The sequence below is a fragment of the Ranitomeya variabilis genome, chromosome 8 (assembly GCF_051348905.1).
Source record: "Ranitomeya variabilis isolate aRanVar5 chromosome 8, aRanVar5.hap1, whole genome shotgun sequence".
Taxonomy (NCBI): Eukaryota; Metazoa; Chordata; class Amphibia; order Anura; family Dendrobatidae; genus Ranitomeya; species Ranitomeya variabilis.
Genome location: NC_135239.1, coordinates 214,945,069 through 214,970,869, shown reverse-complemented (window position 1 = coordinate 214,970,869; position 25,801 = coordinate 214,945,069). Strand labels below are relative to the sequence as shown.

At 45.6% G+C, this 25,801-nt stretch overlaps 1 protein-coding gene across 1 annotated transcript; it reads left to right on the top strand.

The window, feature by feature from the left end:
• Positions 1-2,610: 2,610 nt before the first annotated feature.
• Positions 2,611-24,874, top strand: LOC143787844 (uncharacterized). The gene is made up of 26 exons (XM_077276948.1): positions 2,611-2,721; positions 6,899-6,940; positions 7,819-7,860; positions 7,962-8,003; positions 8,591-8,629; positions 9,352-9,640; positions 10,203-10,357; positions 10,439-10,477; positions 13,499-13,784; positions 13,991-14,166; positions 14,649-14,669; positions 17,226-17,261; positions 18,091-18,132; positions 18,239-18,271; positions 18,421-18,706; positions 18,782-18,939; positions 19,074-19,115; positions 19,195-19,236; positions 19,314-19,572; positions 20,671-20,825; positions 21,070-21,117; positions 21,217-21,502; positions 21,914-22,074; positions 23,338-23,376; positions 24,013-24,051; positions 24,180-24,874. The coding sequence occupies exons 1-26, from the start codon at positions 2,655-2,657 to the stop codon at positions 24,776-24,778; spliced, it is 3,423 nt and encodes a 1,140-aa protein (XP_077133063.1). The 5' UTR covers positions 2,611-2,654; the 3' UTR covers positions 24,779-24,874.
• The last annotated feature ends 927 nt before the right edge of the window (positions 24,875-25,801 follow it).

The window sequence follows — 25,801 nt, the reverse complement described above, 5'->3', positions numbered from 1 at the left end:
GGGACTCAAACTGAACACAAAGAAGACAACGATATTGACTACTGACAGGTATGACCGGGACATATTTGAGATGGAAGTTGTAAAGGACTTCAGTCTACTCGGATCGACGATGACTCAAGATGCAGTGAAGACACCGGATGTCAATAGGGGAATAGCTGTGGGGATACCTACAATGAGGTCACTGGACGAGGTCCTCAAATCGAGGAACGTTTCACTGGCGATGAAGACACGGCTCGTACATAGTCTGGTCTTTTCTGTAGTAACATCCCGATGCAAAACCTGGACAATAAAGAAACAAGAAGAAGAATCAACGCCTTCTAAATGTGGTGCTGGAGAAGGATGTTATCAATACCATGGGTGGAAAGAAGAACAAACCAAGCCAGACATGTTACTGGAAGGAAGGATCATCAAGCTACAACTTGGAATGGAGAGGAGAGTAGGGAGTCTCAACGCAGACAATCCGGATCAGGAGAGGTAGCAGGATAGTACTGGAGGGTGCCAATAGTGCCGGAGGGTGCCGATAGTGCCGGAGGGTGCCGATTGTGGCAGAGGGTGCCGATAGTGGCGGAGGGTGCCGATAGTGGCGGAGGGTGCTGATAGTGCCGGAGGGTGCCGACAGTGGCGGAGGGTGCCGACAGTGGCGGAGGGTGCCGATAGTGCCGGAGGGTGCCGATAGTGCCGGAGGGTGCCGATAGTGGCGGAGAGTGCCGGAGGGTGCCGATAGTGCCGATAGTGGCGGAGGGTGCCGATAGTGCCGGAGGGTGCCGATGGTGCCGGAGGGTGCCGATAGTGGCAGAGGGTGCCGATAGTGCCGGAGGGTGCCGATAGTGCCGGAGGGTGCCGATAGTGCCGGAGGGTGCTGATCCTGCTTGTGAACACAGCACTGGGAATCAGGAAGGGGAGGATTCGATTTCATCATTCCATCCAGGTAAAATCAAGAAGAAGTTTATTCCATGATTAAAACAGAAAACTCCTAAAAACAATCTGCTGCGATAAGTGCCCTTAGGGCTTGTTTCCACTTGCAAGAAGCACGTCCGTGTCTCGCATGTGAAAACCAAGCTGTGGCGCCGGCACTCCAGAGCGGAGCGTGCGGCCGCATAGGAACACATGGAGCTGCACGCTCCGCTCCAAAGTGCCGGCGCCACAGCTTGGTTTCCACATATACGGACGTGTTTCTCGCAAGTGGAAACAAGCCCTTAGTCATATGGTGTCAGTAGGTAAATAAGAAAAAAGATATATTGAGGGCAAGATCCAATCACAGTGCGACCATTAATTAACAAATTAAAAACAGCCAATGATCACATACCAACAAGCAACATGCAGAATACCGTTAATAGATGTAAAATAAATCGTTCTGAAATTCATTCCATTCGGGAATTTAGTATCCAAACGTAGGATCCAAAAAGCCTCCCTCGTCTTTACATTTCTCTGCCACCCATCGCCTCTTCTAGGAGGCTCCACTTTTTCCAACCCCCAAAAAACGCAAAATGTGAAAGGTCACCTGTATGAGCGCACACAAAGCGTTCTGTTGCTCCACAATAGGAGCTGTTGTTCCCGTGTGTGTTAGGGCTCATTTCCACTTGCAAGAAAAACGGACGAGTGCAATCCGATAAAAAATCAGACTGCACTCGGACCAATGTTATTCAATAGGTGACATCTCATTTGTGTTTTTTTTCTCAGCCGAAATCGGACTGCTGTGATTTGCTGCGATTCTCGGACGAGACTCGGCAATGCAAGTCAATGGGTGCGAGAAAAAAAACGCACGGAATACGGACCATCCATATTCTGCCCGTTTTTTACGGATACATCACCATTCTGTGGCCTAGAACACTGTAAATGGTCCTGTAAATGATTGTAAAAAAATAGTTGCAGAGAAGAAAAATGGATTACATACAGATGTCATATGGATGGTGCGATTAAAGATCGCATTGAGCTCACATGACAATCACATGGTTTTCATCCCTTTTTTTCGGTCCAGATTACGGACCGTTTTTTTTCTCACAAGTGGAAATGAGCCCTGAGATGTTCTGCACTATATGGACAACGGATGTAGCAGATGTGACAATGCCGACGTCTGAGACAATGCACCACACAGATCCTATCACAATTAATAAGAGAAGCGACATTGTGCTTGGATGTGGGGGGTACTATGTGTGTGATATGGGTGTATAATAATAATAATAATAATAATAATAATACACGGCTTCACATCATACAAAGAGAGCGATCACTGGAGAAGGACCACCGAGGGCTTGATACAACCAAAGTCATGGGGAAGACCCCGGTGACCTCTCTAGGGTTGGACAAGATCCATCAGGTCTCCACAGCTCGACATCCAGCCATAGGATATTGGAAAGGGAAAACAAATATCTCAATTGAAAGGCAAAATAAATGAATAATAAAATTAAAAGAAAGGATTTGGACACTATTACGTCCGGCATCCGATTCAGCATGAGACATTTGGTGAAGGATCCTCTTTAATCTTTAGTTTTTTCTCTCAAGGTTATGGAGCTGGCAGATTTCCCTCAGGTGTGCTGCCCGCCCCTCTCCCGCCCTCAGGTCACACTCCTGGGTCGCCCCCAGGTCCTCCCAACATATAAAGCCCCAAGAGCGGCCCAGAGGGCGCAGTGTGGAGCAGAAGCGTCTCCAGCATCATGGGCCGAGCGCCGCTCTGTGCAGTCCTGGTGCTGCTCTGCGTCTGGGGCCTGTGCCCCGAAAGTGGTGAGTACAGAGGATGGAAAGACAAGCAGGGGGTATAACACAGATACAATGGCTGGTTTTATTGGGGGTCTGGGGGTCTGTGGAGCTGCAGATTTGCCCTCACATTTTATCTTGGATTTGTGCTGCTCCATTTTGTCTTTTTTTGTTAGACAGATAATTGATGGATAATAGATAGATAATAGATACATAATACATAGATAGATAATAGATAGATAATAGATAGATAGATAATAGATAGATAATAGATAGATAATAGATAGATAGATAATAGATAGATAATAGATACATAATACATAGATAGATAGATAATAGATAGATAATAGATACATAATACATAGATAGATAGATAGATAGATAATAGATACATAATACATAGATAGATAGATAGATAGATAATAGATACATAATACATAGATAGATAATAGATAGATAATAGATACATAATACATAGATAGATAATAGATAGATAATAGATAGATAATAGATAGATAGATAATACATAGATCATAGATAGATAGATAGATAATAAATAGATAGATAGATAATAGATAGATGATAGATAGATAGATAGATAATAGATAGATGATAGATAGATAATAGATAGATTGATAATAGATAGGTAATACATAGATAGATAATAGATACATAATACATAGATAGGTAATAGATAATAGATAGATAATAGATACATAATACATAGATAGGTAATAGATAATAGATAGATAATAGATAGATAATAGATAGATAGATAATAGATACATAATACATAGATAGATAATAGATAGATAATAGATAGATAGATAATAGATACATAATACATAGATAAATAATAGATAGATAATAGATAGATAATAGATAGATAATAGATACATAATACATAGATAGGTAATAGATAATAGATAGATAATAGATAGATAATAGATAGATAGATAATAGATACATAATACATAGATAGATAATAGATAGATAATAGATAGATAATAGATAGATAGATAATAGATACATAATACATAGATAGATAATAGATAGATAATAGATAGATAATAGATAGATAATAGATAGATAGATAATAGATACATAATACATAGATAAATAATAGATAGATAATACATAGATCATAGATAGATAGATAATAGATAGATGATAGATAGATGATAGATAGATAGATAGATAGATAGATAGATAGATAGATAGATGATAGATAGATAGATAGATGATAGATAGATAGATAATAGATAGATGATAGATAGATGATAGATTGATAATAGATAGGTAATACATAGATAGATAATAGATACATAATACATAGATAGGTAATAGATAATAGATAGATAATAGATAGATAGATGATAGATAGATAGATAGATAATAGATACATAATACATAGATAGATAATATATAGATAATAGATAGATAATAGATAGATAGATAATAGATACTGTAGATGATAGATAGGATAGATAATGGATATATGATAGATACTGTAGATAATAGATAATAATAATAATAATAATAATAATAATCTTTATTTATAATTTATAATAGATGGATATGATAGATAGATTAATAGATAATGGATGGATAATAGATAGAGAATAGATAGATAGATAATAGATACTGTAGATGATAGATAGATAGATAGATAATGGATATATGATAGATACTATAGATAATAGATGGATATGATAGATAGATTAATAGATAATGGATGGATTATAGCAGCACTGTGTGAGTAGATGGGTTTGAGCCGCCAGACACCAACCTTGTGTCCAGATGAAAAAAAAAATGTAATTCCCATTACTCTAAACATGAAGATGCGACCATCGGGGGCGACGTTTTAGTTCGTCCCCTGCAGCGTTTTATCCGTGCAGTGAAGCACAGTATGGAGCAGGGTCATACAGGACAGTAGAATAAAGCGAGACTAATGTTCTATGAACGATCCCTTCTACATGTGTCATAATGAGCACGGCGCTCCTGTTCTGTAATGCACTCGCCTCTCATAGACCAGAACACGAGGTGTTAATGAGAGCGCAGAACGCAAACAGCTATGTCCATGAGCGGCCACTAGAGGGAGACTGCAAAGTGCGCAGCACCTAGATGTACACAGGACAGAAGCCAGGACTATACAGGACTGGCCATGTGGTAATTCTGGCAAATGCCCGAAGGGCCGGTCTGGTCATGGGCCGCCTTGTCTGCTATGTTATTAGCAGAATCTGTGTTCTCAGGACCCCCATACTGTTAGGAGTTGTGATGGAGCACAAAGTCACTGACTCCGTCACTTACCCCAGCAGCCACGGGGATCATTAGAAATATTGATCTTGTAGAAAATCTTCCTTTCCTCCATCCAGGGTAATATTAGTGATATATCCCATCTGGTTCATGGGGACGGGGACAACTTGGGCCTGTGTGATGTCAAATGCCAGGACTGAATTTCAGCCCCAGTCCGTACCTGAACATATATACATACATATATACTGATTTACCTGTCCCAGGTACAGATATATAAAAAACTAAATCATTTTACTATTACGACGCTCATTTTAATAGCGGGGCCAGCCCCCTCCACACAGCGGTGGTCAGATGATGACACGGACACGTGGGACCCCAAAGAGGCGCTGCCGGAGACTGATACCGGTGCTGATAACCGGGAATCGGGCCACGTCTGATAACTGACATGTATTACTAATATTCACCCATTATAGATAACACTGGTCAACAGCATTTTTGGTGCCAAAGATATTTCCTCGAATTTGGGGTATTTTTGGGGTGCTGATTCTGAATGTGCTATCAGTTTTGCCAGATTGGCTCAAGTTTTTGACATTTTTGGTATCTTATTTATAGCACTTGTTGGTAAATGCGACGCATCATCTCATTAATTTCTTTGGATTAGTATTTGAACTGAGCAGTTCTCAATATAGTTTTGTGTTAGTGTTCTAAAAGTTTGTTCATAGCTTGATTTTTGCACTAACTTTATGTTGTTGTCTGTTTTCCAGTGAAAAGCATGAACTCATCAAGAAGAAGTTGTCTTAACGATCCAGACTCATTCTGTTACATTTGTGGTGAATACACACTGCCAAAACATAGAAGAAACATAACAGACTTCGTAAAAAAAGTGTATTTTGCCTATTTTGGGGTTATGCTTGGGGACCAAGACAAGTTTTGGGCACCACACATAGTGTGCAAAGCATGTATCGAATTATTACGAAAATGGAGCAAAGGACAAAGAAAAAGCTTCAAATTTGGTGTTCCAATGGTGTGGAGAGAGCCAAAAAATCATCATGATGACTGTTATTTCTGTGCAGTGCAAGTGCAAGGATTCAATAAGCATAAGAAACGAAAATGGGAGTAACATGGAATCTGCAAGAAGGCCTGTCCCTCATTGTGAAGATGTGCCTGTACCTGTGTTTACCAGAAATAACAGTCATCATGATGATTTTTTGGCTCTCTCCACACCATTGGAACACCAAATTTGAAGCTTTTTCTTTGTCCTTTGGTCCATTTTCGTAATAATTCGATACATGCTTTGCACACTATGTGTGGTGCCCAAAACTTGTCTTGGTCCCCAAGCATAACCCCAAAATAGGCAAAATACACTTTTTTTACGAAGTCTGTTATGTTTCTTCTAGGTTTTGGCAGTGTGTATTCACCACAAATGTAACAGAATGAGTCTGGATCGTTAAGACAACTTCTTCTTGATGAGTTCATGCTTTTCACTGGAAAACAGACAACAACATAAAGTTAGTGCAAAAATCAAGCTATGAACAAACTTTTAGAACACTAATTACAACTATATTGAGAACTGCTCAGTTCAAGTACTAATCCAAAGAAATTAATGAGATGATGCGTCGCATTTACCAACAAGTGCTATAAATAAGATACCAAAAATCTCAAAAACTTGAGCCAATCTGGCAAAACTGATGACATATTCAGAATCAGCACCCCAAAAATACCCTAAATTCATTAAAATATTTTGGACACCAGAAAAAAATTTTTTTTTTGTTGACCTGTGTAATCATCTTCTCATCCTGACATCCCCTTTAATAACGATTTACATGCCGGCCGCTCAGCAGTGTCTGCTCTTATTGTCCATGTGACATCTCGCTCCTCTCTTCTGGCGCATTAGGAAGGGAAGAAAGATGGACGACGTTATCTTAACGAAACAGTTTTTTCTTAACAGGAGCCCTGAGTGCTTCAGTGAAGGGAAGTGCCTTTCGACCAGGTGAGGAGATCGTGTGTAACCGCTCGTGTCCAGAATCAGAACGTGCAGAGCTCCATGACGTAGCCGAGCTCCATGACGTAGCCGAGCTCCATGACGTAGCCGAGCTCCATGACGTAGCCGAGCTCCATGACGTAGCCGAGCTCCATGACGTAGCAGAGCTCAATGACGTAGCCGAGCTCCATGACGTAGCCGAGCTCCATGACGTAGCCGAGCTCCATGACGTAGCCGAGCTCCATGACGTAGCAGAGCTCCATGACGTAGCCGAGCTCCATGACGTAGCCGAGCTCCATGACGTAGCCGAGCTCCATGGCGTAGCCGAGCTCCATGACGTAGCCGAGCTCCATGGCGTAGCCGAGCTCCATGACGTAGCCGAGCTCCATGACGTAGCCGAGCTCCATGATGTAGCCGAGCTCCATGACGTAGCAGAGCTCCATGGCGTAGCCGAACTCCATGACGTAGCCGAGCTCCATGACGTAGCCGAGCTCCATGACGTAGCAGAGCTCCATGACGTAGCCGAGCTCCATGACGTAGCAGAGCTCCATGACGTAGCAGAGCTCCATGACGTAGCCGAGCTCCATGACGTAGCCGAGCTCCATGACGTAGCCGAGCTCCATGACGTAGCAGAGCTCCATGACGTAGCAGAGCTCCATGACGTAGCCGAGCTCCATGACGTAGCCGAGCTCCATGGCGTAGCCGAACTCCATGACGTAGCCGAGCTCCATGACCTAGCAGAGCTCCATGACGTAGCAGAGCTCCATGACGTAGCAGAGCTCCATGACGTAGCAGAGCTCCATGACGTAGCCGAGCTGGGTTTCTCAAGAGACTCCATTAGTGAATTTTTAGTATTATATATTCTACTGAACATCTTTTCTTTATAGGTGGGAGCGGTCCGTTAAGAAATAAGAATTATGCTCGACCACGTAAGTATAAAATCTTTATTTCCGTCTTTGCCTGAAGATAGATAATAGTCAGTTATAGCCTTATAATGATACTTTATTTTTACATTTTTTCTTCATGATAGTTAGATGGAACCCACGAAGAAGTGGAGTCACTGCCCGAACCGGTGAGGAGATGATGTGATATCCATCTGTGTCCAGAGATCGATAATAGATAGATAGATAATAGATAGATAGATAGATAGATAGATAGATAGATAGATAGATAATAGATAGATGCTAGATAATAGATAATGGATAGATAGATAGATAGATAGATAGATAGATAGATAGATAGATAGATAGATAGATAGATAGATAGATAGATAGATAGATAATAGGTGATAGATAGATAGATAATAGATAGATAGATACATAGATAGATAGATAGATAATAGATAGATAGATAGATACATAGATAGATAGATAGATAGATAGATAGATAGATAGATACATACATAGATAGACAGATAATAGATAGATAGATAGATAAATGATGGATAGATAATAGATAGATAATAGATAGTAGATAAATAATAGATAGATAACAGATAATAGATAATTGATAGATAATGATATATAGATAATAGATGGATAATAGATAGATAACAGATAATAGATAATTGATAGGTTATAGAGAGATAATAATTAATAGACAGATAATAGATACATAGACTTGTAATTATATTTACTGATTATCATTTCTCAATAATAGCGATCAGTGCTCCGAGGATCCAGGATTGCGCCCAGCCAGGTAAGGAGATGTTCATGTCCATCCTCGTCCACTCTTCATCTTACATCATACCTCTTCTTCTTCATCTACTTTTAAGTCCCCTCTAAAATGTAAAGTTCTGTGGATTATGTTGGCACTATAGAAATAAAAATTATTATTATTATTTATATAATGTTTCTCCTTTTTCATTTACCTCCATTTCTTCTACTTTTGTTTCTTCCATTTATTCTTCATTTTCTTAGGTTTCTTCCTTTACTTTCATTTCTTCTTCAACTACGGTGTTTATTTTTTCTTTTTCCTCTGCTTACCTTATTCCTTTTTGCGTCTTCATACTACTTATGTTTTTTCTTCTTCGTTGTCATTCACTTACATTTCTCTTCTCCATCTACTTACATTTCTGTTTCCTTCTTCATTCTTCCTTCCTCTTCTACTTTTGATTCTTCTTTTTCCTCTCACGTTTCTTCTTCCTACTTTTTCTTTTTCATCATTCACTTACGTTTCCTCTCCTTCTTCATCTACTTATTTTTCTACGTCTTCTTCTACTCCCATTGTTTCTTTTCCTTCTTCATATTACTGTTGATTCTCCTTCTTTAACAATACACGTTGCTCTTCTTCGTCATCATGCACTTACGCTTTCCCTTCTTCTTCGTGTACTTATGTTTCTTCTCCTTCTTCTTTTTGGTTTACTATTTGATACACATTAGGGGGCTACATTAATTAGATTTTGGATTTCTATTTTGCAGCCCCCAATGTTGCCTTGCAGGGGATCGCCAGCCAGTCCAGCACAAATTCATATTTGGGATATGCTCAGAACGCCAATGACGGATCTTTGGCCGCCAATTATTTACGGTCACAATGTTCTTATACAAAGAGCGAACGTGATCCCTGGTGGATGGTGGATCTCAAAGCTCCTCACAAGATCATGTCCGTGGCTGTCACTAACCGGGTCCTGGAATGCTGCAGAGAACGGATTTTTGGTGCTGAGGTCAGAATAGGAAATGACCGAAGTAATGGAGGAAAGCAGAACCCCAGGTGCGATGTCCTGCAGGGTATTATTGTGGGTGGAGGCCGGGATATTGCTTGCCTGGTAGGGCTCCTGTAACAGATAGGGTCCTCAAAGTAGGTGCAGGTTTATGTAGCTTCATGTAGAATTCTTCCCATAATACTTTGCAGCTATCACATCACATGCTATAGTACAGCCAATGAAAAGGAATTATGAGAGCCTGTATAAAAGCTGAGGCAGGGAATGCAGCATCCATTGTATGTTGAATCTGGATAGTGAGAGGACGTCACAGGTCAGCAATGGGGATCTGGAGAGAAAACCATAAAACACTGAACAAACTGTGCAGATAGTGAGTGACAGCACAGCAGCGAAGAAGATGAGGGTGTGAGGAAAAGAGAATTAAATGATAGGGAGAGGGACAGGGGAGCCAGTGTGTCTGTGAGGCCGGGCAGGGAGGACACATGGCCGGCAGCTGCTGGATCAGAGTGATTATCACGCTGCTGCGATTCAATCACACATACCCATCTTACTGGTGAATTTTAGGAGGTTCGCTCATCGCTATGTTCCACCATTAATGCTACTTTCTTCCAGGTGCGGCGTCATCTCATCCATCGAATCTGGAGAAACTCTGTCATTCTCGTGCCAAGGCATGGTCGGCCAATATGTGACGGTGACGATTCCGGGGCGGGAGGAGAATCTAGTCCTGTGCGAGGTCCAAGTCTATGGATTACCCGCTGATGGTTCCGGTGAGTTCTACATTATGGACCCGGAGGGTCGGAAACATCGAAATGTCCAGATAGTAACATCCTCAATGTCTTCAATTCCAGAGGATGCGACTCCCAAGGATCTGAAGACGCCGAACGGAGGTAATGGAGGTCGGGTGGCAAGATGTGTCCTGTGGGGCATCATCCCCCCATTATGGGCCCTTACCACTGAAATTGTGCCCCTTCTTAACCCCTTCAGGTCCAGGTGATTTTTAGCTTTGGCTGTTTTTCCTCCTCTTCTCCCAGGAGCCATTACTTTATGCTTCTCCGTACTCATGGCCGTACAAGGACTTGCTTCTCCAGTTCACAAACCCTCATTTCCGCCTTCATCTTTTTGGCTTTAGTTTTGATGTTGTTGGTTGTCCGGACACGATGATTGCAGCAATAATGAACTTACAGTTTTTTAAAACATATTTTAGTGGTTAAAAAAGTAATTTCTTTGTGTGGCCATTTTCCTGGACCAGTACCTGTGTTACATTTCCATCAGTGCGGCGTGGGGCAGCGGGCGGTGGGTGGCAGGCGGTGGGCAGTGCGCGGTGGGCAGCGGGCGGTGGGTGGCAGGCGGTGGGCAGCGGGCGGTGGGCAGCAGGCGGTGGGTGGCAGACAGGGGCTTTGTGCGCTGAGCTGTTGTCTTTTTACACCATCTTGTGTTTGCCTGTACGATACATTGTGATACTGCGGTATTATTAGTGTGAAATCGACGACCTCCCTTGACGTCCAGTCACAGGTTGGGCTTCATAGGAGATTTCACATGACAGATGTGGGAATCTTCATAATGTCATGACAACTGATTGGCATCCCACTATCATGTGACGCGGGGTACTAAAGACTGTCCAAAGTGACGGCCGCCATGTTGAATCTGATTCTGCGCCGCTGTCGCACTTCACAGAGGCGTTTATGAGGTTGAACAGCGCTGGCTCCGGTCGCACAGCTTCCCCCCCGGCTTCCATCATTATTTCCTCCGCTCCTCAATCCCATCTCATATTAATATTACAGTCAGAACTGTAAGAAATAGATCAGGAAATCATCCGCCGTGCCCCTCTTGTCTTTTCACAAGCTTCAGATAGTAACTGGCTATGGCTATAAAGCATCCGCCTGTTACAGTAGCCCTCCCACACCTGCTGCATTAGCCCCCCATCTACTTTACTAGCCCTGCCCTGCCTTTTGAAGTAGCTCTTCCTATCTGCTGCAGTTGCTCTTTACCTGTTGCAGTAGCCCTCTCCTGCCTGCTACTGTAGCCCTCCTACACCTGATACTGCAGCCATCCACCTTCTACATAAGCCCTCCCCTCCCAGCGACTATAGCCCTCCTCTGCATGCTGCAGTAGCCCTCCCCACCTATTGCAGTAGCCCTCTTCTACCTGCTACTGTAGTCCTCCCCACCTGCTGCAGTAACCCTGCTCCACCTGCTGCAGTAGCCCTCGCTATCTGATGCAATGGCTTTCCCCTGCCTGCTACTGTAGCCCTCCACTGTCTGCTGCAGTAGCCCTCAAGGTCTGCTGCAGTAGCCTTCCTTGCCTGTTGCAGTACCCCTCTCCTGCCTGTTGCAGTACCCCCCTGCCTGATGCAGGAGCCCCCTTCTGCCTGTTGTAGTACTCCCCCTGCCTGTTGCAGTACCCCTCTCCTGCCTTTTGCAGTTCTCCCCCTGCCTGTTGCAGTAGCCCTCCCCTGCCTAATGTGTTAGCCCTCCCCTACCTGTTGTAGTACACCCTGCCTATTGCAGTAGCCCTCCCCTTCCTGTTGCTGTACCCCCTGCCTATTGCAGTAGCCCTCCCCTGCCTATTGCAGTAGCCCTCCCCTACCTGTTGTAGTACTCCCCCTGCCTATTGCAGTAGCCCTCCCCTGCCTGTTGCAGTAGCCCTCCCCTGCCTGTTGTAGTACACCCTGCCTATTGCAGTAGCCCTCCCCTGCCTATTGCAGTAACCCTCCCCTGCCTGTTGTAGTACACCCTGCCTATTGCAGTTGCCCTCCCCTGCCTGTTGCAGTAGCCCTCCCCTACCTGTTGTAGTACTCCCCCTGCCTATTGCAGTAGCCCTCCCCTGCCTGTTGCAGTAGCCCTCCCCTGCCTATTGCAGTAGCCCTCCCCTGCCTGTTGTAGTACACCCTGCCTATTGCAGTAGCCCTCCCCTGCCTATTGCAGTAGCCCTCCCCTGCCTGTTGTAGTACACCCTGCCTATTGCAGTTGCCCTCCCCTGCCTGTTGCAGTTGCCCTCCCCTACCTGTTGTAGTACTCCCCCTGCCTATTGCAGTAGCCTTCCCCTGCCTGTTGTAGTACTCCCCCTGCCTATTGCAGTTGCCCTCCCCTACCTGTTGTAGTACTCCCCCTGCCTATTGCAGTAGCCTTCCCCTGCCTGTTGTAGTACTCCCCCTGCCTATTGCAGTTGCCCTCCCCTACCTGTTGTAGTACTCCCCCTGCCTATTGCAGTAGCCTTCCCCTGCCTGTTGTAGTACTCCCCCTGCCTATTGCCGTTGCCCTCCCCTACCTGTTGTAGTACTCCCCCTGCCTATTGCAGTAGCCTTCCCCTGCCTGTTGTAGTACTCCCCCTGCCTATTGCAGTTGCCCTCCCCTACCTGTTGTAGTACTCCCCCTGCCTATTGCAGTAGCCTTCCCCTGCCTGTTGTAGTACTCCCCCTGCCTATTGCAGTTGCCCTCCCCTGCCTGTTGCAGTAGCCGACCTCCACCTGCAGTGAGAGATAATCTACGTCCTGCCCATTATTAAACCCTTGTCCTATCAGCTGCCTGCTTCACCTATAGGACCAGGCACAGTCACATTCACACCAGGGGCCCCTCCGGGGCCTCGAGGTTGGGCCCCATTGGTATCACTTCTAGGCTGGTCGCTGTTCTGTGATTTTCCAATAGACCTCCTGTAGCCATCATGCTGAGTTTTCGCGATCTCTGCTTTTGGTCATTCCTCTGGATTGACTTCCCGATCATGAGCTGATTGTGCAGGTCCTCGGCACACTGTAGTACAGGAATCGGGGATCCTCAGAATTCCTGCTGATTAGATCTTTCCGGTGTCCATCCTGGCTCGGATCTTGGGTCTTACTGACCAGTTGCTGGTTCTGGAGCCCGGTGATGACTCTTACCTGATTTCTTCTTCATCTGACTTTTCTCCATAAACAGCTCCCAATGTGGCTCTTAAAGGCATCGCCCAACAATCCAGCCTGTATAACATGTACGGAGAAGCCAAAAATGCCATTGATGGATCCTTAGACAGCAACTACCTGTCCATCCAGTGCGCCGGCACCTTCGAGCAGGATGACCCGTGGTGGATGGTGGATCTGAAGTCAACATTCAAGGTCTTCACTGTCGCTGTCACTAACAGAGGAGACTGCTGCGCCGAGAGGATAAAAGGAGCGGAGATCAGGATTGGAAACTCGGCAGAAAATGGAGGAACCCAAAATCCCATGTAAACCATTTTATTCTGCTTGACCTGTTGTAGAAGCCTCCTAATAGAGGCGAGGGGTCCTCCAGGGCGAGGGGAGCTCCAAACCTGAGGCAGCAGGCTGATACCTGCCTACTAGGTCCATCAATGTCAGGATCCAGCAACAGCCGCTGTCAGCCCCCGTACACTTGTCTTTGGGGGTTCTCATTCTGCTGTGGTTCTCTCCGCAGATGTGGCGTCATTTCTTCCATGGGCTACGGACAGACACTTGCGTTTGAGTGTGACGGCATGGTGGGTCAGTATGTGACCGTCTTCATCCCTGGAGCTGAAAGATCCATCACCATATGTGAAGTTCAAGTCTTCGGACTTCCAAGTGAGGACACAGCCCTCCAACCATCAAAGGCAGGTAATGATCTACTTCGCTTGGACGCCGACATCTCAAGAATTTTCGAAGTGCTGACAGCCGCATCCAGCATTTGTACACCGTGCCCACGACTACCCGGGGGGCTCCCGCTAGGATTCTGCAGGAAGGAGTGAAGCATTTTAGTGTTTCCACTGCCGACACACATCAGTCCATGGCATTTTAGAAAGTGTCCAACCCCTTTAATGTTACCAGAACCGCCATGATGGGACAAAAAGGCCCAGAACTTGTACAACCTCCTTCTCCCTGACTGGTAGGAGAGTGAAGACCGGCGGCCCCTCACCACTTATAGATCACATTATGGTGGTGTCACCGGCCTCTGGGTCACAGCTGAGATCCGCTCTCTCCATGGACCCAGAGCAGCCGAGCCGATTATATGTATAATATGTCAGGACGAGGACAGGAGGCCTGTAAAATACTAAAGAAACTGCAGGCACTAAATCCCTTTTTTCTTTTGTTTATCTTAGTTGTCGATGTTTCAGAAGAAGGTAAGTCATTAATCCATTATGTTATTCTGTATATGTAGGAGCATAACTGCAGAGCTGCACTCACTATTCTGCTGGTGCAGTCACTGTGTACATACATTACATTACTGATCCTGAGTTACCTCCTGTATTATACCCCAGAGCTGCACTCACTATTCTGCTGGTGCAGTCACTGTGTACATATATTACATTACTGATCCTGAGTTACATCCTGTATTATACCCCAGAGCTGCACTCACTATTCTGCTGGTGCAGTCACTGTATACATACATTACATTACTGATCCTGAGTTACATCCTGTATTATATCCCAGAGCTGCACTCACTATTCTGCTGGTGCAGTCACTGTGTACATACATTACATTACTGATCCTGAGTTACATTCTGTATTATACCCCAGAGCTGCACTCACTATTCTGCTGGTGCAGTCACTGTGTACATACATTACATAACTGATCCTGAGTTATATCTTGTGTTATACCCCAGAGCTGCAGTCACTATTCTGCTGGTGCTGTCACTGTGTACATACATTACATTACTGATCCTGAGTTACATCCTGTATTATACCCCAGAGCTGCACTCACTATTCTGCTGGTGCAGTCACTGTGTACATACATTACATTACTGATCCTGAGCTACATCCTGTATTATACCCCAGAGCTGCACTCACTATTCTGCTGGTGCAGTCACTGTGTACATACATTACATTACTGATCCTGAGTTACCTCCTGTATTATACTCCGGAGCTGCACTCACTATTCTGCTGGTGCAGTCACTGTGTACATATATTACATTATTGATCCAGAGTTACCTCCTGTATTATACCCCAGAGCTGCACTCACTATTCTGCTGGTGCAGTCACTGTGTACATACATTACATTACTGATCCTGAGTTACATCCTGTATTATACCCCAGAGCTGCACTCACTATTCTGCTGGTGCAGTCACTGTGTACATATATTACATTATTGATCCAGAGTTACCTCCTGTATTATATTCCAGAGCTGCGCTCACTATTCTGCTGGTGCAGTCACTGTGTACATACATTACATTACTGATCCTGAGTTACCTCCTGTATTATACCCCAGAGCTGCACTCACTATTCTGCTGGTGCAGTCACTGTGTACATACATTACATTACTGATCCTGAGTTACATCCTGTATTATATCCCAGAGCTGCACTCACTATTCTGCTGGTGCAGTCACTGTATACATACATTACATTACTGATCCTGAGTTACATCCTGTATTATACTCCAGATCTGTACTCACTATTCTGCTGGTGCAGTCACTGTGTACATACATTACATATCCTGAGTTACATCCTGTATTATACCCCAGAGCTGCACTCACTATTCTGCTGGTGCAGTCACTGTGTACATACATTACATTACTGATCCTGAGTTACATCCTGTATTATACCCCAGAGCTGCACTCACTATTCTGCTGGTGCAGTCACTGTGTACATACATTACATTACTGATCCTGAGTTACCTCCTGTATTATACCCCAGAGCTGCACTCACTATTCTGCTGGTGCAGTCACTGTGTACATACATTACATTACTGATCCTGAGTTACATCCTGTATTATATCCCAGAGCTGCACTCACTATTCTGCTGGTGCAGTCACTGTGTACATACATTACTGATCCTGAGTTACCTCCTGTATTATACTCCAGAGCTGCACTCACTATTCTGCTGGTGCAGTCACTGTGTACATACATTACATTACTGATCCTGAGTTACCTCCTGTATTATACCCCAGAGCTGCACTCACTAGTCTGCTGGTGGAGTCACTGTGTACATACAGTACATTACTGATCCTGAGTTACATCCTGTATTATACCCCAGAGCTGCACTCACTATTCTGCTGGTGCAGTCACTGTGTACATACATTACATTACTGATCCTGAGTTACCTCCTGTATTATACCCCAGAGCTGCACTCACTATTCTGCTGGTGCAGTCACTGTGTACATACATTACATTACTGATCCTGAGTTACCTCCTGTATTATGCTCCAGAGCTGCACTCACTATTCTGCTGGTGCAGTCACTGTGTACATACATTACATTACTGATCCTGAGTTACCTCCTATAATACTCCAGAGCTGCACTCACTATTCTGCTGGTGCAGTCACTGTGTACATACATTACATTATTGATCCTGAGTTACCTCCTGTATTATACCCCAGAGCTGCACTCACTATTCTGCTGGTGCAGTCACTGTGTACATACATTACATTACTGATCCTGAGTTACCTCCTGTATTATACCCCAGAGCTGCACTCACTATTCTGCTGGTGCAGTCACTGTGTACATACATTACATTACTGATGCTGAACTCTTTTATACTGATTTGTTACTTTGTATCTTCTTCAGTAACATCACACATTTTGCCCTCTGATTAGTCAGTGACTATGTGTGAGGTTACACCTCGTATCTGGTTACTTTTTGTTGTCTTCCTGATTTTTGGTAACTTCTAGATTTTGTTTCCTTCCTATTTTTTTTATTTGACTCTTTCCGTGCAGTGATAGTTTCTGCTTTTTCCTTTCTATCAGATATCGATGATGGATTCTTTTCTTTTAATGAGAATTGTAAGTTGTATGTCAAATATCTTCATGATTTGATTCTGTCTGTGGTGATGTGACGCGGTGAGATGTGATGTGGTGAGATGTGACGCGATGAGATGTGACGCTGTGACACGTGACGCGGTGAGATGTGACGCGGTGAGATGTGACGCGGTGAGATGTGACGCGATGAGATGTGACGCTGTGACACGTGACGCGGTGAGATGTGACGCGGTGAGATGTGATGTGGTAAGACGTGATGCGGTGAGATCTGACATGGTGAGATGTGACGCTGTGACACGTGACGCGGTGAGATGTGACGCTGTGAGATGTGATGTGGTGAGATGTGATGCAGTGAGATCTGACATGGTGAGATGTGATGTGGTAAGACGTGATGCGGTGAGATCTGACATGGTGAGATGTGACGCTGTGACACGTGACGCGGTGAGATGTGACGCTGTGAGATGCGACGCTGTGAGATGTGACGCGGTGAGATGTGACGCGGTGAGATCTGACATGGTGAGATGTGACGTGGTGAGATCTGACATGGTGAGATGTGACGCTGTGACACGTGACATGGTGAGATGTGACGCTGTGACACGTGACGCGGTGAGATGTGACGCTGTGACACGTGACGCGGTGAGATCGACATGGTGAGATGTGACGCGGTGTATGTGACATAGTGACTATGTTTGGTCACTTTGACACATGGCGGTGACACGGTGAGTATGTTTGGTCACTTTGACACATGGCGGCACACCGGCTCGGCCGGTTCCTTCCTCCAGGCAGTGGGTTTTCACACTTCCGGTTACTTCCCTGCTCCTTGGCTGATTCATTGCTCTTTCATTCCTCGCAGTTCCCGATGTCTGGAGTTTACTCCTTGACTTATTCGATGATGGTAAGTATTCCATCTCCCACCATTCAGCACTCGCCAGAACTTGCTTTACTGCTGCAGCTGGTAAATATGGATGCCTTACAGTAGATTTGATTTTTCTGTCTTCTAGATTCTGAGGAGATTGAGGTTCCAGAACCTGAAGGTGAGTAAATAAGGGATCATCTGAGCCAACTGGAATTGTCTAGATCATTTTACACCATCACCTTCCCCAATCTTCTCATGTGTCGTCATAGTCAGTGAATGGTGTCATTTTGGTGGAAACTGTTTAAGGTGCGTTGTGTTTCATCGCAGGAGAAAACTTGGCTTTCAGAGGAATCACGTCTCAGTCCAGCGCTTATGATAAATTTGGAGCTTCTGAAAATGCGATAGACGGCTCCACCAGCACCGTGTACATGTCCGGACATTGCTCTCATACCGACATGGACGTAGAGCCCTGGTGGAGAGTGGACCTCCTGAGCACCTACAACATCACCAAAGTGAAAATTAAAAATCGTGGTGATTGCTGCCAGGAGAGGATCAACGGAGCAGAAATTAGGATTGGAAATTCTCGAGAAAAAGGTGGAAATCGTAATCCCAGGTAAATGAAGTTGTTGCATTAGTGAAGTAGAGGGAGTCCAAGTGTTGGATAATGTCAGCTCGGCCTGTCTCGCAGATGTGCTAAAATCGAATCACTGGGTCTTGGAAAGGAGGAAGAATACGTCTGTGGAATGGTCGGTCAATACGTCACCGTCACCATCCCGGGCAGAGCCGGGTATCTGACACTGTGTGAGGTGAAGGTCTACGGCACCAATGTTTCTGAAGGATACACAGGTAAGAGAATGTCTTCTTCTAGTCAACTGGATCTTACAGTAGGAAAGACCTCCAATATAAAAAGTGCAGGGTATGAACCTGTGCAAAACTCCATGTGAACGATGAAGAGGCTGCAATGATTCTGTATCTTTCAGTTCCTGAGGTGAAGACGGAGTTCAACAGTGAAGAACATGACCGTACGTCTGCTAATTTTGAGTTAGCTGACAAGTAATGAACACAGGACATGTGCCGATCTAAATTCTTTATTCTCCACAGTTGCTACTGAGCTGAGAAATGTCCTGAAGCACTCGAATGCTGGTAAGGATCCTCCTCGTCTGATGGTTCACCTTGTGGTTTTCTTCTTCTCCCAATATTATAACTCCTCTGTTCCTTAGCTCCTAACGTGGCGATGACTGCAACTGCAACACAGTCAACCACAGATGGGGAGGTTGCAAGTAACGCTATTGACGGCAACCTGGAGAAATGCTCCAAGACGTCACCTGAGGACCAGCCATGGTGGACCTTAGATCTGGGATCAGACCACAAAGTCTTCTCCATCGCAGTGACGAGCGGGAGCAACTCCAGTGCTGAGGATCTTCGTGGAGCGGAAATTCACGTGGGATTTTCTGCAACTGGTTGGAAGAAGAACCCAATGTATATTCATCCTCCCTGTTACTGTCTACGATCTTCTCTTTTGCATCTAGTCAATAGATTGGAACCCATAGCTGGAGTCTTACCACGTCTCTGTAAATATATTCCTTCCCAATGTCCCAATGTTGAACTCTACCAAATACAAAATATCTTAAGTTTCAATGAGCATCACAGCCCCATCCAAGGCTGCGTTACCCGACTCATAGGGGGCAACTTATAAAGGAGCATTAAAGTCAAGTCTATGGATGATGCTCCGATTCCCATCACTGAACCAATAGGACCAAAAACCCTGAGGTTCACAAGTTCGGGAAAATCTCACGCAAAAGACTCAGTGTCATGATCCAGTCCGGGGTTTGTTTCTGATTATTCTCTCCCTGGGATGGTCATGCAGGGGTTAATCTTCCTGGCATCGTTTTGGGATCTGTCTGGCTATTTCAGTCCGCTGTTACCTGTAAGCAGTGTCAGTTATAGTTCCTGTCTCTGGCCCTGAGCAGCTGACCCCGTTATACCCTGATTTGTCCTCTGCCCGTTTACCTAGGTCCCGTTCCTGTGTTCCCCTGTGACTTCGCTCGTTGTAGTACTCGCTCTCCGTGTTGTGACCCCTTGGTATTTGACTCGGCTTGTCCTCTAACCTGTTTGACTGTCTTCCGTCTCTGGCTTTCCTGCTCCTGATCGGCTCAAACTTCTTTGGCTTGTTTCTGACCACATGTTTAGCTGTGACCTCTGGTACTTCATTCCCTCTTTGTTGCTGACCCGGCTTTTTCTGACTACTCTTTCGCCACCTAGTGGCTCCTGCCTGCTGCTCTGTGATTTCACTGCGAGTGTACCCGTTTTCCTTCACCCCCCTGGTGGACATTGTGTGCTACTGCACTGCAGAAGGCATTACAATTAGTCATTGAGTACACGGGATTAAGAAACAAGTGACAAAGCTTAGAGAGGACCACCATTTCTAATTGTCGGGAAGATGGAAATGATAATTTCTTATTCTTAGATTTACTTGATTCCCTGTAGGATCCTGGATTTTGCACATGTTCTATAGTGCAGACATGAGAGCAGGGAATCTTCTCACATAACTCCTTGTGATTTTCCTTCATTTCACAGATGTGGCACCATCTCCTCTATTCAGCCCGAAGAGACGTTTTCATTCAACTGCAATGGGTTAGAGGGCCGGTATGTGACCATCGTGGTCCCACACAAGGCTTCTACTCTCATCTTGTGTGAAGTCCAGGTGTTCGCCCTGTCGGTGGATACTCCAAGTAAGTTGTCTTTTTCACCCCAAGACATCTATTGAGATCTATCCTGCCAGATCAGACCCATCTTTCATGTTTCGTGTCCACATCTATCAGCAAGAGTCTATGGCCAGCAGGTGTGCACGGTGTCTGTGCCAGGGTTGTGCGCTCTGCCTGATTCTTCTGCTCAGCCTCACACTAGTAGAATAAAATGCCCCATTAGGACGGATGCATCTGTAGGAATTATCTAAACATCGCTTTTTTATTACAGCTGGAGAATGGAATGGAGATCTTGAGGTTCAGAAGAATCATCATGGAGGTAAAAGTCATCATTCTGATGGGACGTGTTAAATGTCTTCATATATTTAGATAAAAGGGAAACATGTTTAGGATCATACGTATTTGTTTGCATTCCAAGTAAAAAACGTGGCTCCTCAAGGCATTCCCGCCCAATCATCCTATTACGGCAGCAGATCTGAAGTGGGAAGAGCCATCGATGGCTCCCTGTCCAGCAATTACATGGCTGGTGATTGCACACACACGAGGAAGGAGATGGGTCCTTGGTGGAATTTAGACCTGAAGTCTACTTATCGAATCTCATCTGTTGCCATCACCAATCGAGGGGACTGCTGCCGAGAGAGGATTAATGGTGCTGAGATTCATATAGGGAACTCGGCTGAAGATGGCGGCATTGGAAACCCCCGGTAACTCTTTATGTCTTATTGGTCGGATGTCTGGTCAGTGAGACTCTGGGATGGATGCTGAGCCTAAAAAAGGGAAAAGTCCAATAGAGAAGAGGTCATAATAAAGTCATTGGGGACATACAGTAGGCTACGCCGTCCAGTGAGCCCAGTCCTGGACCTCCACACAAATTTCCCACCTTCTACCCCAGGAGTGGCCATTCTGATTCTAAATGAGGACCAAACACCCCGATTGTCCAGTCCGCACCAACCAGACATTTATCTATCCTATGTGTCATGGTAAAAAATGATACGGATGACATGACAGAATCCTGTGGTCACTGTCCGCACTTACTGGCCCCACATGGCACCGTCCCATCTTACTGGCTGCATAGATAAGATGTGCACAGCTAACGACAATGTCATTTATTTCAGGTGCGGAGTCATCTTCCGAATGAATTATGGAGAGACGTTGTCCTTCAACTGCAAAGGAATGGAGGGAAGATACGTAACGATAGTGATACCTGACCAGAAACAGTACCTGTCATTGTGTGAAGTTCAAGTGTTTGGGGAACTCTCTGAAACATCTCCAGAAGGTAAGTAAAGTGTAGTGGGGCATGGGTCTGGGGGGCTGTGTACTGGAGCATGTCCCTCGGGGGCTGTGTACTGGAGCATGTGCCTCAGGGGGCTGTGTACTGGAGCATGTCCCTCGGGGGCTGTGTACTGGAGCATGTCCCTCGGGGGCTGTGTACTGGAGCATGTGCCTCAGGGGGCTGTGTACTGGAGCATGTCCCTCGGGGGCTGTGTACTGGAGCATGTGCCTCAGGGGGCTGTGTACTGGAGCATGTGCCTCAGGGGGCTGCGTACTGGGGCATGTATCTCAGGGGCTGTGTACCGGTGCATGTGCCTCGGGGGCTGGGTATTGTGGCATGCGTCTGGGGGGCTGTGTACTGGAGCATGTCCCTCGGGGGCTGTGTAATGGAGCATGTCCCTCGGGGGCTGTGTACTGGAGCATGTGCCTCAGGGTGCTGTGTACTGGGGCATGTATCTTAGGGGCTGGGTATTGGGGCATGTGCCTCCGGGGCTGTGTACTGGAGCATGTGCCTCCGGGGCTGTGTACTGGAGCATGTGCCTCCGGGGCTGTGTACTGGGGCATGTATCTCGGGGGCTGTGTCCTGGAGCATGTCCCTCGGGGGCTGTGTACTGGGGCATGTATCTCGGGGGCTGGGTATTGGGGCATGTGCCTTAGGGGCTGTGTACACAGGCATGTACCTCTGGGGCTGTGTACACGGGCATGTGCCTTAGGGGCTGTGTACACGGGCATGTGCCTCCGGGGCTGTGTACTGGGCATGTATCTCGGGGGCTGTGTCCTGGAGCATGTCCCTCGGGGGCTGTGTACTGGGGCATGTATCTCGGGGGCTGGGTATTGGGGCATGTGCCTTAGGGGCTGTGTACACGGGCATGTACCTCTGGGGCTGTGTACACGGGCATGTGCCTTAGGGGCTGTGTACACGGGCATGTGCCTCCGGGGCTGTGTAAAGGAGCATGTGCCTTGGGTGCTGTGTACAGGGGCATGTTCCTCGGGGCTGTGTACAGGGGCATGGGCCTCGGAGTCTGGTTACCAGGGTGGGCTACAGAAGTGAGAATGCACAAAAACAAGAAGGATCATTAAGTTATATCTGAGTAAAAATAAGTTCACCCCAAATTCTGTCACACATAAGTAGTTGTTCAGTCACTTTTGGGTGCTGGGTGCCTCGGGGGCTCCAACGGTCCTTTACTCAGCACAGAGGATTTAAGGTGTAAGGTAAATAGTGATGTCAGACTTACATCTATTCTATTTTCTTTCCTAATTCTTGTAGTTAAAGGAGAATCGACTGACATTCCTCCCACTGTGATAAGTAAGTAAGAAAAGTCTGAGATCGCAGTTATAACAAGGTGTCATAAAATAAGTCCCCCCGATTTCTGCCGCACATTAACTAGTGGCGCATTTGTTTCACTGGTGTTGGGGGCCAGGGTGGGCTTCAACAGTCCAATACAGCAGTGCAGAGGATGTCACGTTCAGGTTCAGTTGTGGCCCAGGCTGAATTTACACGTTAGTCTTTTTCTTATACGCCCCCAAAAATCATCTAATTTGCATCAGTTTCGCTGGGTCTGACTTTCACTTGTGTTTTGCACTTGTGTCCGCTTTTACCTCCTATGTGTCATCCATTCTGCTATGGAAATAAAAAGTGATGGCGGCTTCCTGACCCCTCATATTAAGCAGCCAGCGATAAGTGGACAGAACACAGGCAGCATGGGTCTGGAGGATCCGCTGGGATGGTGATCCACCCCGAGGCGTGCACCCGGACGTGCATCAGGTCCACCTGCGTCGCATAGTTTCTTCTCATCCTCCTTATGTCCGATTATGACTCATCCACTTGAAAGGGGCAAATGTCTCCATCAGCCAAGTGAAAATACCCCACAATGTGCCGCGTGCTCGCCGTAGTATGGATCTCCGCCTCCTGGCATAATCCTTTTTCCCCTAATTTTCACAGGTAAAGAAGATTTGCCTGGCGTTCCTCCTGCGGCGACAGGTACGTAACACGAGTCTGAGGTCACACGGAAATAAGAAGGTCTCACTAAGATGCCTCCCTGCCAAGAGTCCGCTCCGCTCTGAGCCGAACTTTAGGAATGATTCATTGTATTTTTTAATTTTTTTTAGATCTTCGCTCAAGATCCTTCCATTTCCCCAGAGAGAGTAACACGGACTATGTTGTCCTGACTCCGGCTGAGACCATGAGACTCACGGCCTTCACGCTCTGCATGAACGTGTCACTGAATGTCTCAGACAACCGGGAGACCATCTTGTTCTCTTACCGCACCACCTACTACGATGAGCTGAACCTCTGGCTGGAAATGAACGGGGACTTAGGGTTTTACATGAGCGGGGAGGGATTAATGTTCCCAAAATTTGATAAGAGCAAGGAATGGAACCACCTTTGTCTGACTTGGGAATCCAAAAATGGCCGCTGCGAACTGTGGGCCAATGGCAAAAGAATCGGAAACAAGGTTTACCGTAAGGGTCACAGTGTGCGGCCAGGCGGCGTGGTGATTCTGGGGCAAGATCAAGACCAACTCGGAGAAGGCTTTGACACGGACCAGAGCTACGTGGGAAGGATCAAAGATGTGAACATGTGGAACAAGGTTCTGTCTCTAAAAGTCCTGAGATCAGTGTTTAAAGGCAACGTAACGCGAAAAGGCACCATCTTTGATTGGGATAACTTGTCCTATGACCTGAGGGGAGATGTGCATCTGGATTAATAGATCGTCATTCAGAAATGGGGGAGATGAGTGGTGGAGGGCGGCTTTATTATTCTGGTGGTATTTGTATGTCCGACAATAAAATCTTCTGTGCAATTCGTTGTGATGTCATCAATGCAGAGTCTGTGATGTCATCAGGTGCCAAAAAGTCCAGACTGCAAATATAAACTTTACCAAAGGCTCCACAGGGTCATAAAGAACTTGTGCGGGGCTGAAGCACAAGTATGGGGTCACCGGGTATGGTCCATCAACTACAGTGGAAGGTTCCCAATGAGCCCTGCTGTTCTGTAGGAGATCGGAGAACCAATAATACATGAACCAGACATATTCCCAGGTTATAAAAGCATCTAATAATCTGCGGGCACCATGTGTCCTGGGGGAATAAAATACAGTCATTTGTAAAGAGGGATAACAGCACAATGTCAGTCAGCTGCATGTAAAGCCAGCAGGATATTAAATGGTGCAGATTTCTGTTAGCATTGCAAGGGTTAATCTGTTCAGCTTAAAGAAGCTTTCCTGCTGTTCAGTGTTGACCACTCCCCTCTCCTATATGTACTCACCTCTGGCAATCAGGGATGCCAGGGCAAGTTTTATACTGCTTGGTGTGGAGTTGGAGTTTTTTTTTTTGAGTGTTGTTCTAAAGACTATTGCTTGGTGATTTCTTCATATTCTCATCCTCTTCTATTATGTTTTTCTCCCTTTATTTCCCAGTGTTCCACTCTGTTGTCTGTGAGTGCATATTTGTATGATTGGTATTTTATTTTATTCCTGTACATCCTCCCTTGTTAGTCTGGTTTGTGTATTATTATATACAACTACTCCCTATTTCCCTGGGTGGGGGAAGGGACATATAAGGGTTCATTCAGGAGTTCAGCAAGGTATGTGACCCCAGCGTCATCACCATCAGAAGTAATCTGGGGTGCAGGGATAGCTAGCCCTAGGGATAAGAAGTGAGCCTCTATCAAACTACAGTCACAGGACATTAATGCTGGCTGTACCATTTTTTTTCCATCATGGATCCTA

Excerpts from the sequence above, each read along its gene's own strand:
- LOC143787844 (XM_077276948.1), top strand. The coding sequence starts at position 2,655 with ATGGGCCGAGCGCCGCTCTGTGCAGTCCTGGTGCTGCTCTGCGTCTGG. Across the intron at positions 19,573-20,670 it reads GGTTGGAAGAAGAACCCAAT|ATGTGGCACCATCTCCTCTA; the intron begins GTATATTCATCC and ends TTCATTTCACAG. Across the intron at positions 22,075-23,337 it reads CTCTGAAACATCTCCAGAAG|TTAAAGGAGAATCGACTGAC; the intron begins GTAAGTAAAGTG and ends TAATTCTTGTAG.